General features: G+C 49.7%; 1 protein-coding gene across 4 annotated transcripts in view; it reads right to left on the reverse strand.

Moving 5' to 3' along the window:
* Positions 1–951: 951 nt before the first annotated feature.
* Stmn4 (stathmin 4) overlaps positions 952–13047 on the reverse strand; it is a 17046-nt gene continuing 4950 nt past the window's right edge. The window contains exons 2-8 of one of the 4 annotated variants that reach the window (XM_005355484.2): positions 7933–8023; positions 6653–6748; positions 6003–6083; positions 5456–5664; positions 4497–4688; positions 3802–3854; positions 952–1552 (exon numbers count right to left, since the gene is read on the reverse strand). In XM_005355484.2, the coding sequence (XP_005355541.1) occupies positions 3834–3854; positions 4497–4688; positions 5456–5664; positions 6003–6083; positions 6653–6748; positions 7933–7945 (612 nt within the window). In that variant the 5' untranslated portion in view covers positions 7946–8023 and the 3' untranslated portion in view covers positions 952–1552; positions 3802–3833. The remainder of the gene's footprint in view (positions 1553–3801; positions 3855–4496; positions 4689–5455; positions 5665–6002; positions 6084–6652; positions 6749–7932; positions 8024–13047) is intronic. The other 3 variants (XM_005355486.3, XM_005355483.3, XM_005355485.3) reach the window with 3 other exon arrangements.

The raw sequence follows: 13047 nt of genomic DNA on the forward strand, positions 1-13047 counted from the left end.
ACTGCCAAGAGAATATTAAGGCAACACTAAAGAGTTTATTTGCAAGGCTGAACAAAGCCACACAGGGTAGAAGGCAAGGTGTGGAGATGCACTGGGATCTGGTTCATACAGACTCTACCCCATTCCTATTTTCAGAAGATAGTCAGAAGGGTCCCCTGCAGTTTGGTCCAGTGTCCTAGAGAACATGGCCTTCTGCTTTCTTCTAATCGACAGTACCTTTCCTCACTGGTGTTCTGTGATCTGTCTGGAATTTCAAGTCAAGTCCTTGGTGAGGACTTCTGCTATGTCTGAATGCTGCTGTCCCCAATAAATGATAAAGTTAAAACATCATACCGAAATAAATGATATCAAGCAATGGAGCCTTTAGGAGAGGATTGGGTCGGGGTTTCCCCTCATGAATAGGATGAACGTCCTTCTAGAAGAAGCTGCATGGAGCCCTTTCACTCCTTCACCACAAGAGGACACAGCAAGGAGGCACCATGTATTTTCTCAGCAGAAAGTAGTAGCTTTTCACCAGCCACATTACTCTCCGCCTTCCCACCTCAGGAACTGTAAGCAGTAAGTTTCTGCTGTTTACATATTGCCCTGCCTAAGGTATTTTGCTAGAGCAGCTTGCACGGGCTAAGATTTCTCTTCATACAGTGAATCCTTTGGACTATAGTAGGATGTTAGTCGGTAGCTAAAAAAAGGTGCTGTTTCTTTCTCATCACTTCAATGCACTCCATCACTAAGGAACAGCCCACAAAATGGGTTTAAAAGGAGAGAGAAAAGAAAACTTCTAATAATTCCAATGTCTAACTTGAACTAACCCTCCTCACTCAGTGCATCGGATATTTAGATGGAAAAAAATCGAAGACACCTGCCATCAGATAGGGGGGAATCCAAATTTCTAGAACCTTCCACCCATTTGCAAAGAGCAAATTCAGGAAATAAAGAGCTGGAGACTTGAAGTAAATGTTTCATTGGTCATGATGATCAAAAGATGACAATTAACACACACACACAGACCTTATACCACCCACTGAAGGGCAGGTCTCACTCCATCCAGATGGGCTTGTCCTGCTGGTCCTGCAGCTATTACCCCACCAGGACTCCGCCCTTCACTCTGAAATTCCGCCTCGGTTCTCATCTTCTCTCCACTCAGAACCTGGAGGCTGGTGTCCAGGCAGAGCCGTGAAAAGCGGGGGCCTTGGCCCAAGTCTTCAGTCAGTGGACAGTGTCACAATGTCCATGGGCTCATCTCTACCTCCTTTTCAACACTCTCTCCTTCTGTCCCCTCTCCCACCCCGTCATTGTTCCCCAGAAACAAATAGGATGGCTTCACTGGTCAATCTTTACATATACAAACACCAAAAGCAGAGGAAACGCCCCTTGGCCACCCCCCTCCCCCCAAACCCCAGTGCTGGGAGAGCAGCCAGCAGCAGAGGCTGCTGGAACCAGGTTGCTGTGGGAGCCGTCCGGCTGTCCTGGAAGCTTCCTTGGCCTCTGGGCTTTACCTTGAGGCCTCTTCCTTCAGCTCCTTGTTCTTCCGCACCTCCTCTGCGTGCTTGTCCTGGGAAGGAAGGGAGGGACAAGGGCAGGTCACACAAGGCTGCCAGGGGAGGTTAGAGGGCAAGAGAACGGGAAAGCAAAGGTTGGTAACCACAGGCAGAGCAGAGCTGTCGGCGAAGCCATCCTGAGAGGGGTGGAAGGAGGCAAATAAGATGCAGGACACAGGTGTGTACGCCTACAAGTACACAGAGCCCATGGACCAGTGAGACCCCATATCATGTAGGACTCCATACGTAGGCCCTTTCTACCTCCACTGGTCACTCTGGCACTTGGAATGGTCGCTTGACTTGACTAAATATAAGGAGCCACTTGGAACAGCCAGTTTCGGGGGAATGGGAAAAGAATCAGCCCGTGGCCAGCATCCCTGACACATCACAGATGCGTTATTCCTCTCGCCTCTCTTTGGCGTTGTCTTAGACTACTAACTGAAGGTGGACTCTCGGGTTACATACTGACGGAGAACTGTTGGGAAATAGTGCTTGACTCCAGACAACAGACTCCCTTACACGTGTTGGGAGACAGCCTTCATTTGTTTCATAACAAAATCTAGCCAAAAGACTAGATTTGCCCTCCCATCCCATCCCCAGCCAGCTGTGGGACCTGCAGAGTTCGGCCAAAAGACAAGCTCTGCCTTGCTGTCCCCAGACAGCTGTGTGGCCTTAGCTGACTGTTTTATCTAACCAGGCGTAAAGTTCTAGGATCTTTCCAATGGGGATGAGGACGCACAGCCAGTTCCCCCTCCCAAACTCTGACAAGTGTCTACTCATGGGACCACGCCACACCTGCCCTCCACATCATCCCAGCTCAGTAGACAAATATTTGGGTCCTTGCTCAGTGATCTGGTATTACCACATCTGGATGGCAGAATAACATGTAATAGACCCACTAAGGCCACTAAGGTTCCTAGGATACATCTTCACCTACGAGTGTATCCCTCTAGAGGTCTTAAAAATTTCCACAGGCTGAAAGCAAGAGGCAGTAGGTCCAGTTTCAAACTCTCGTGTGCATCACATGACCTGAAGCCCACACATTCCTCAGACTTTGCCTCTAGAGACCCAAGTAGTAAGTCTGGACTGGATGTTTAATGCCTAGGAATTCTGGTCATAATACCCACACAGAGACAGCGTTGTTGATGCTGAAGGTACCCCTGGTCCGTGAACTGAGAGGTAAAGTGGGAAACCCTGTGCTTAGCTCTCAACCTTGCCTCCTGCTTCCTCCTGTGAGTAATTACGAGTGGGGACCAAGGTCCCAGAGGAAAGATGTCCTGTCAAATGTCTCATCTGGCATCTTAACTCTTAGCATCTTCTTGCAGTACACAGCTGTCGTTCCTCAGACAGCCATGTCTCCACCTCTGTTTCCAAGGGGGTTGCTATGCAGAGCCCTAGGTTTCTGGCCTCTGCTTGCTTGGTCTCCAAAGAACCCCTTGCTGTTGCAAGCTTGTGAGGCAAAACTAGGATAATCTCTCCGAGACAGGAGAGAAAGCAGCTGCTTGTAGCTGACAAGGGGCCGAGGCCAGCGCTACTGTTTGTGTGCTGTATGCATCTCAGTGAATCATCTGACCTCAGGAATGGCTTCCTCATCTGAACTAAGAATGACGCCTGTCCTGCTTACCTCATAGACTTGTGATGATCGTGTTGCAATAAAAATTAAGGAGTTTTATAAACAAACTCTAATACAATCTAGTTTTGTAACTTGTTTAGATTGGGTCTGTAAGCCTATAACTCTCCCACCCAAACTGCAGTTTCATCAAGAATTTGTCTTGGGGCTGGAGCTGTGGCTCAGTTGGTAGAGCGCCTACCTTTGCAAACACATAGACCTGGGTTTAACTCCCAACACTCCATAAAACAGGCTTGGTGGCACACACATGGAGTCCCTGCCCTTGGGAGGTGGAGGCAAGAAGATCAGAATTTCCAGGCTATCCTCAGCTACCTACATAGCTAGTTTGAAGCCAGCCTTGGATACATGAGACACGGTATGAGAAAGAAAAGGCACTGTTAGGTTTTCCTACGGTATCTCTCATTAAGCAACAGCCCTAAGTCAGACCCAGACTGTGTCCCTCCCGAAAGAAGGGAAGTCTTGCTGTCCCTTGTGGAATTGACTGGCAGAGCATGGGGCTGCCACCTGCTGGCCAACTCCAGAACATGGGCAGCTCACATTCCTGGATGAAGCCAGATCTTTTCTAGTAAATGTTGCCAAGGGCCTGAGGTTCTAGGTGGGTAGGCGGGAAGGAATAAGGACCACGCTGCTCACCATGGGACGAGGCCACCGATCGGTCCCGGGAGTCACCGCGCAGCAGGCGGCTCCTGGAAATAAAACACAGAGCTAAAGCTTCCCAGGAGCTGCAGGAGAGACTGAGGCAGCCTGGGATTCAGAGAATGAGGCCAGCATGTCTTCCAGAGAAAGACACGGAGGACCAACCCCAGTCTCTCACACCTCGGATGCGGGTGACACTTTGGTTATTGACAAAGGCAGACTATTGGGGAAAACCGACTGTTCTCTGGCCCTTATCAAGAGCTCTGGGGAGAATCCTCTTTTCTTTGTCAATGGCAACCAAGTTTGTTGTGCCCCTGGCTCAGAGCCATGCTCAAGTTAGCATCTTTCATAAAGCCAAATCTACCCATTCAAGGATGAAGCCAGAAATGTGCAGACATAGGTCCCTCCGTAAATACTTGCACTAGACAGGCTTTCTCTAGAAAAGTAGGGTGCCAGCAAGTTCCTGAGACAGTCATAAACACCAGTTTTAAAACCCTAGGAAATCCCCCCTGAGGCCACCCAAGGAATGGCATATGTTTCTTGCCTGTGACTTCCCGAATCCTACCCCTAGAACGACGAGGACTCTGCCTGATGGAAACATTTCCATCCTGCAGAGGGTGCTTCCTGCAGAGTGATGTAGGTCACGTGTACTTGCCTTCCAAGGAGCCTCCTGCCAATCCAGGATAGCTTACCTTCTCTTGCAGCCGCTCCAACATGGCAGCCAGGTGAGCCTCCCGATTCTCCTTATTGGATTCCATCTTCTGGGCCAGCTTCTCTTTTGCCATCTTGATGAAGTTGTTGTTTTCCTCTATGGCTTTCTGGATCACCTCTCGCTCATGCTCCCGTTTCTCTGCTAGGTGTTTTAGGAGCTCCGCTTCCTGGTACTAGGGGAGCCCAAGAAAGAGAAAGACGCTTTAGGGTGGATTTCTCCCATAGGGCTGAACAGTGCCACACCCAAATGAGATCCATCCCTGAACCTGGTCCTCTAGCCCAGGAACAGGAAGCAATGCCTCGGGACCACCTACAAAGCTTTCCATCATCTTGGACTTTCTTAGCCCTTTTCTAAATAGCTTCAGAATCTTTCTTTTCATTTTTTGTTATTCGTTCTTTCACCCATTCATTCATTCATTCACAAATGCTAAGTAATCTTATATTAACCTCAAGTCATTCATAGCTCCAGACACCCCGGGAAGGGAGCAAATAGCCTAGTAGACATAAACATGCTTCTTATAAATAACTGAAACCCAGCGCTGCCTGTGATAAATGCCTTGGAGGTAAAGGGAGGGGCCGCAGAACTCAATGGATAACTTTTTTTCTTGAAAGGTGAAAAAAAAAAACGCTCATGATAAGATGGCATCTGAGTTGAGCCTTGAGAATCAACAGGAAACAAAGAAGTTGAATACAAGGTCAGCTGTGAGAGGAATGTGACACCCAAGCCACTAAGCAAACTGTAAGCTCACCCAGTGCACATTCATGGTCTTGTCTCCTTCAGGGTACAAGTGTCTCAGCCTACGCCCAGCATTCGGGATGCGCTGTCTAAACATTCTCGGGTTCACTGTCCGTCCTTACCCACCTCAGAGACACTGCGTCGCTCCTCCTCCCTGCTCACACTGGGGTGAAAGGAAGCAAGATAAAAAAGATTTGCGCTAACCTTCCTTCGCTCCTCCGCTGCTTCTAGTTTCTTCTGAATCTCTTCTAGTGACGGGTCTCGCCGTCGGGGGAGGGAGGCATTAAATTCCGGCACCCCATCGAAGGACGGTGGCTTCAGGATGACTTCAAAGGACTGGCCCGAGGTGCACTTGTTCAGCTCAATGACTTCCATGTCAGAGATGACACACCAGTTCAGGTCCACGGTATCTGCTATAGAGGGCAGAATTGGGGCTGCTTACCTGCTGAGGAGCAACTGGGACCCAACGAGCATGCATACATGCACACAGACACAGGGAAGCTGGGGTCCCAAGGCACACCAACGACTAGGCTTTGGGGGATCCTGAACACCGGACCCTAAGGCCAGTGACTTTGCCAGAGTAAGGTTTGGGGATCCCTGGGCAAGGATCCCAGGAGCTGCAGGAAGGCCAGCGGTTGCCGTTCCTCACTGGTGACAGACATCAGTTCATTTCACCCACCGCCCACCCCCAGTCCCTCCTTGCCCTGGTCCCTTTGATGGCCTGTGGACCTCTCCCCTGGCTCCCGCCTACCCTGTTCTCTTCTTTCTCTCCAGTCAGCACTGCCTTTCCGCTGGCTTTGACCTTTTCTCCTACACTGTCTCCCACACCAGCCTAAATGGAAAAAATGGTCTCAGGTCATCCAAACACCACCTTTCTCATTAATGGACCAAACCCAACCCCTTCCTTGCAACTGGAAACAAAGAGATGACCTGACTGACCCCTGGCCACTCCTTGTGAGAGCGTGGCCATTCAGTACTCTGTGACAGGGTATGGGGGACTCTGACATCGCTACTGTCACCAGGCAGGAAGTGCTCTTTCCACCTCGGGGCTGTTGGGAACACCTCTGTCTGTCCCTGGAAGTCCTGCTGAGCACACCAAGTTTTCTTTTCTGTTCTGTGTCTTTATGCTTGTCCTTGCAGCCTCTGTGGCATCAATTCATTCAAGGAGTGTGCAGAAGGGACCATAAGAGCAAGTGCTTCCAGAGGGCCCAATCCAGACCCCTGGCTGCTACCTGGCACCCCAGGCCACATCCCCTGGCCTTGGACCCCCTCAGGCTCTGGGAAAGAAGACACACTATGACCAGGACAGTTTTACGAGATGGAAGGGTCAATGGGGGGCACCCACAAACACAGGACACAGAAGCCTCCGCCCTTCCCTTTCCCAGCCGAACCCCCGCTCACCTTCATATTTGTAGGATGATTTATTCAGGGAATCAGACAGGAAGCAGGAGCAGAACAGAGACACCAGCGGGAGCTCCTTCATCTTCTCCTTGTAGGCTACGAGTGAGCAAACCAGTGAAGATGAGTTCCTAGAAACCAGCGCTTCCATGAGTCAGCCCAGGCTTTCTGGCTCCAAAGTACCCAAGCCTGGGCCTCCTCAGGCTTGAAATTTGACCTTCCAATTCACACAGCTGGCCTCATTCTTCAATCAATACCAAATGCAAAGTACCCTCTAGAAAAGACCCCAGGGACCAGTGTCCCCACCCTGGTCCCCATCGCCATCTCCTACTTCCACCCAGGGACAGACCAGGTCTTTGACTCTTCATTCTGCTGAAAGTATTAGGCATGGCTGCCTAAAGGGCCAAGCCGTTAATATAGGGGACTTCCTGTTCTCTTTGGGGTCCAGGCCTTCTCTAGAGGAAGTCAGATTGACAGTCTCCTTACAACTTCCCAGCACAGGAATCAAACCAGGGAGTGGCTGTCCACAGAGGAAAAATGTCCACAGTGGCTGACAGCAGGAGTCTCTCTGGAGGCCACAGGTCATCATGGTAGCCCCTGCCAGCCTTCCCCACTGAACCCTGTTTTATGCACAACATGCGAGAACCCCTGAGAACCAACCCCACTACATGCTGGTGCTCATTTTCTTTTAAAAACCTGAAAGCCTAATTTCAACACTACGATAAAGATATTATTTTAAAATTTTAAATAATATGCAAATGAGCAAATGAGGAAGAAAATTTAGCTGGGATCCCACTCGACGCCCAGAAATGACTTTGCCTCCACCTCGCCACCCTCTCTTCCTATGCATCTGTAGGAGTTCATGCACAGAGAAAGAGGCTGGGGAGCTGGCAAAACGCTTGCCTTTCAAGTCCAAGTTTTGATTTCTGACACTCACATGTAAAAGCCACTGGGAGGCAGGAACAAGAAGACCCCTGGCACTCGCTGGCCAGTCAGTTTATCCATATCAACAAGTGTCAGGCCAATGAAAGAGCCTTTCTAAACACAGCAAGATTAATGGATCCAGAGAAATGACACCTGGCATTGTTCTCTGGCCTCTACACGCCTGTGGACACACATATATGCCATGCGCAAAAGTGTCACATATACACATGCATCTCAGGACACAGGAACACACACAGAGAGACAGACAGACAGACAGACAGGCAGGCAGGCAGGCAGGCAGGCAGACAGACAAATGGCTTGCACTATAGTGTCCATCACTAAGCGATGCATGTACCTACCTGCGAGGGTCATGGTGGCTGGAATCTGGTGATTGTGTTGACCAAAAGTCACAGCAAATGTCTATTGCCACCTCAGAACACGATCCCAACCCTGAAAAGGAGAGACCAGTTCAATTGACAGGCTCTTACCATAAAGACGGCCCTTTTAAGCACCAAGGGAATCTTGGGGATATTGTATCTGCTATGACCTCCGTCTCCCCTCTCCAGCTTTCACTCCCCCCCCCCATCTCCTCCAAGTCTGCCCAGGCAGATTGAGTTCACACACCAAGGATCCTTTCACAACTGACTCGAGGCTTATAAATATGGGTGGCCCAACGTCACCTCTCAGGGGTATTTATCTGTCTCCCTGTGCAGGGTAACTGCCTGGGAGTGCCTGGGAGATGAGAGGGAGCAGGGCTCCACTGAGGACCAGTGGTGAGTGCTTGGCATGGAGACTGCTTGGTATTTGACCACCTTTGATGGTTACTGTGCCAGGGCAGAGTGATATGATCCAAGAGACTAATATTAATACTATATCCCTTCATCCTCAGGAGACACGGGGACTTGACATCCTTCTATTTAGGTAGTGAGTCTATCCCCCTTCTAGGGATTAAGGCCCACATAGACAGGAGGTCCTGAGGGTGAGGTGGGGTAGTGGGTCCAGTTCCAGCCTCAAAACCAGACTGCTGCAGAGTTGATGACAAGTGCCATCCTCCCCTGTCACTTTGCACACCTAAACCTTGTGCTCACAGTCTTTATTCTGCACAGACTTGCACTTGTGAAATGGGACAAACTCTTCCCAGCACCCAGGACCCTGCACCTGGCACCCAGCAACCAGGAAACACCCTTCCTCTGCCCGCTGTATCAGAGTGGCTCTCCCCAGCCCTGTTTGTCAAGACTGAGAGAGAGTAATGGAGCACAGATTTGAAGCAAAACCCAGCTGCCCTTAGAAGACTCTGTTGTCCATTTTCCAGCCAAAGGCCTTGCCAAAGCTTTCTTCTGCCAACACAATAGGCCTTTCTCTATAGTGTCAGGCTGGTCCTGATGGTACCAGTGAGTCCCTGAATATGGAGACAGGCCTGGTGCCTGGGGACAAAGTCGTTGGTCATGAGCCCAGCATTCATTCAGGTCCAGAGCGATTGAAGAGGAGATTGACTAGATGAGAAATGTTGGCCGGGGTAGGCAGAGACCTAGGACCTTGATCAATAGGTCAGAAGGGGAGGTGGGAACAGGGAGAAGAGGAAGAAAACACCCATCCAAGAAAGAAGAGGGATGAGCAGGTGCAGTCATGTGGGGGCATGTTCTTGGTTTGAGCTGAAGTGACAAGACCCTAGACACATAAAACACTGTAAATTTTCTCCCAGTCGATCCTCACATGAGCTGAAGTTGTACCAACAAGGTGGATGCCATCATCTTTGGAATCAGAGGAAGAACCTGCAGCTCAGACATTAAGACACCTGCCCAGGGTCACAGAGCTCTAAAGGGATCCGCCTGGGTCCAGACCCAGAGCTTCTGAATCATAAACTCTTCCCTCGTGACAAATGGAAGAGCAAGACTTCTGCTACTTGTCCCTCGCGGTCCCAAGGACACAGAAAAGGCCAGTCTAACATAGAGATGGGAGGGAATTAATTTTTTCCAAGTATGTACACACGTACTTTCCATATGGGAAAACCTGGGCTATGAGTCATTGGAACACAAAGAATGTTGGAGAGCCAGTGAAAGACCAGGGCAGGGATCGGGGAGGTGACAGAATGACAAGAAGCTTGTCACAGATCTCAGCCCTGGGAGGTTCGAGACTGCACAGTTAAAAGTCACAGACACAGAGCAGTTGCTTCGTGAAACACTCACAGTAGCCTTTTGAAAGGGTAGAAATTCTCATAAATGAAGGGATCAAGGCTCAGAAAAATAAGGTGACCTTTTCAAGCCTGTTCAGTTCCCTGGGTTGAATAAGGAGCGTGCATATACCCTAACATTGTGAATGTGCTTTTACGTGAAGAAAACAAAACACTGCAGATGTGATTGATAACGTCAAGATGAGAGAGAGCATCCTTGATGACCCAAGTGGGCTTATGTGTGAGGACAGAAGCAGAGACCAGATGATGCAGCCACAAGTCAAGGAATGCCTAGAGACACCGAGCTGGAAAGGGCAAGTAAGGATTCTCCCTAAAGTCTTTTGACAAGGTGGTTTTGAACTCATAAACTCCTGCTATGTGGTGGGGGATATGCCAGCTCCAATAGTCTCAGTACATGATAAACCCATGGTTCTTCTACTGAATCTCAACAGCTAGTGTTTATACATAGCCATTTCTATTGTAGTTAAGACTCAAGAGGCATTCTGAGAAAGGCAACAGAAGACACCATAGGCAATGCTTTCTGGAGAGAACAGCAATACAAAGCGGCTTTAAGCCCCTGGGGATGGCAGTCACAGTAGGGAGCCTGGCTTTCCCCATTATTAGCTTGTGGAATCAGTGCTTGGTAGCAGCTAGTCAAACCCACCTCTCCCAGCCCTCTGCCTGTGGTATGGCTCCTGCTCTGTAGCTGTGGTCATGCCATCATGTCATAAGAGCACACAGCCTAGAGGTGGGGACCACTGGGTGTGCCAGGAAGAGAAGTAGGGAGTGTTACACCACAGGTCAGAGCACAGAATGCTAGAAGGCATGGAGGCAGGAGGAAAGAGGCAATGGTGGCCAGCAGAGGGGCGAGGCAGAGCTCACCTATCAGGAAGAGTCATTACCCATGACATCAGGCATTTGAGCATCAGAAGGCAGCCCCAAAGCTAAGCACCGCCCCCCAGGCCCATCCCAAGCTTCTTCTCATTCTTGCTGTTAAGGCAGAGGCCAATCCCAGCCCTTCAAGAGACCCTAAGGAAGACAGCAGGAAACTGGCTTCACACCATGTCTTTAGAATCTAACATTATGGCTAAGAGGTGTGTCTGGTCATATCAACTTAGGGACAAGACTAGGAAGGGTGACTGGAAGCCATGGCCAAGGTCAGAGTATTGGGGACCTGCTAGACTGAGCCACACTCTGGAGTCACACCCAACGCTACTGCCCCAATTAGAAACTGATCCCCACACAATGCCAGTATCTAAGTAACTGCGTATGGAAACACAAATAATCTCACTTTTCTGCTGTTGGATTAAAACACTAACATCTTTATAGAGTAAATCTGTGAACACCCAAGCAACAAGGCAACCAAGAACACAATCAGACACAACACATGAAGCAAATTAAGTGGGTGTGGTTGATGGTGAAGAGGCAGAGCCAAGGCTGAGGACTGGAGAGGAACCTTCTAGCTGGAAGAGAAGTGAAAAGATAGCTAAAGTGGATAGATGAAGTCCTTCTCATGATACCAGAAACCAGGTAAACAGGCAATTGCAAGGCTGATAGCTCCCCATGAGGGGCATCTGAGACCTCCTAGTGACAGCTAGATGAGAATGGTTTGGTGAGAAGAAGCTAGGTTGGCCCAAGATACTGTGTTGCACTTGACTACCCAGACTGACTCTGCCCAAGATGTCAATCCTGGGTTCACTGGGGACAAGGGATCTTGAGGTTACACGGTGAGCTGTTGGTAGAGGAAGAACCAGAATGTAAGGTCCTGGGGTCCAGTGTGTGAGCCTTTCCACCTTTGTCCTGGGCCCCTTTTGCCTTCTTGAATGGGACAACAGCCCACACTGGACAGAGCTGCTCTCAGTGTAGAAATGGGTTCCTAGAAGGGACACCGTTGTAGGATATTGTGGCGGCACCAAGGCTCTAGGCTTTCTGGGAGCAGCTAGTGACCTGGAACCACAGCAGTGTGCTGAGTGCTCCAGACAGATGTGGCCGCTTACCCTGCATATGTCCAACCCTGGAGTGTCTCGAACTGCCCACCCAGGGGGCAGAGTGGATAAGTACTTTGTTGCTGTAATAAATCCGTGGCTATTGCAACTGGACTGTTTAGAGAAACCCACATGGGCTGTTTCTGAGGGATCAGCAGTTAATGCGTGTCCAAGTGGTTTAAATAGAGCTGTCTCTGGCAAGGGTTCTAGAAGACAAATATAGGAATTCTGGCGCCCATTCAAGATGGGAACTTCGTGGGCGTGGGTGTAATGAATTCTAGCCTAGCTCCTCTAACCACAAGAGTGCAGGAGAGGCCATTTCAGGCTGACACTCTTCTACGTCCTGATTCCATGCGCTGCCACAGAGGCTTCACTTAGCTTCACTTTGGGCTGAAGTCATGCTCCCACAGAGGAACCTTGTGGTTCCTTGTTTACTTCCTGCTGTCCCAAAGCTCTGATTGTCATTGTGTGTTTTATTTGCATTTAAAAATCAAAAGGAGATCATTTATTTTTTTCATGAACGTGGTTTTCATTCTTTCCACACTATTTATTGAATATTTAACGCTGTGCCAAGCTCTTTCTTAGATACCAGAATGGCCAGAGATTGTTTGGTGCTGGAGGGAAACTGAGTGGTGGGACCTCTGGGAGTTCTACAGGGGCACTGCTGGCCTCTGGCAGATTCGTGCAAAGCCTGCTTCCTTAGGGAGACAGGGTGAAAGCACCACCAAGCATAGACAAGTAGGCCATGCAGAAGGGACCTGGTAGACAGAACACAGTATGAGTGACTGGCTTTGGAGACTGTCACTGGTGAATCACCCGTTGAGGGCTTCCAAGGGCTCTGGTGGGAAGCGGTGCCAGGCTCATGGGTCAAGAACTCCTAGAGAGTGCATAGCAGATGTCAGAGGAAGTCTCAGATGGCTTCCAGGACATTTGCCCAGTTTACAGCAGAAGCCTGGAAACCTGAGTCTGCAAAGGCCTTGGGAGCTCTTGCAGCCCTTCTGAGAGGCAAGATGGGGATGGGGAACCACAGCCGGAAAATGTACAGCCCCAAATAATGTGCTGTAAAGGGACATCTTGGGCTATTTTTATTCCCAGTTCAATACATGCAGAGGAATCACTGCAAGAAGTCAAGTCCAGGGCAGGAGTTTCCATTCAGGCCTGCAAGCTGGAATGCTGGAAGTATGGCCCAGACACACGTTAAGGCCCAGGAGTCAAGGACACTTGCAGGCACCTGTGCAGGGAGCAACACGCATGTCCTCATTCCTAACAGCAGCAACACAGATGTTACAGAGCATTCATCAATACACACCCCTTTGTAC

Source organism: Microtus ochrogaster, chromosome 17, assembly GCF_000317375.1.
Source record: "Microtus ochrogaster isolate Prairie Vole_2 chromosome 17, MicOch1.0, whole genome shotgun sequence".
Taxonomy (NCBI): domain Eukaryota; kingdom Metazoa; phylum Chordata; class Mammalia; order Rodentia; family Cricetidae; genus Microtus; species Microtus ochrogaster.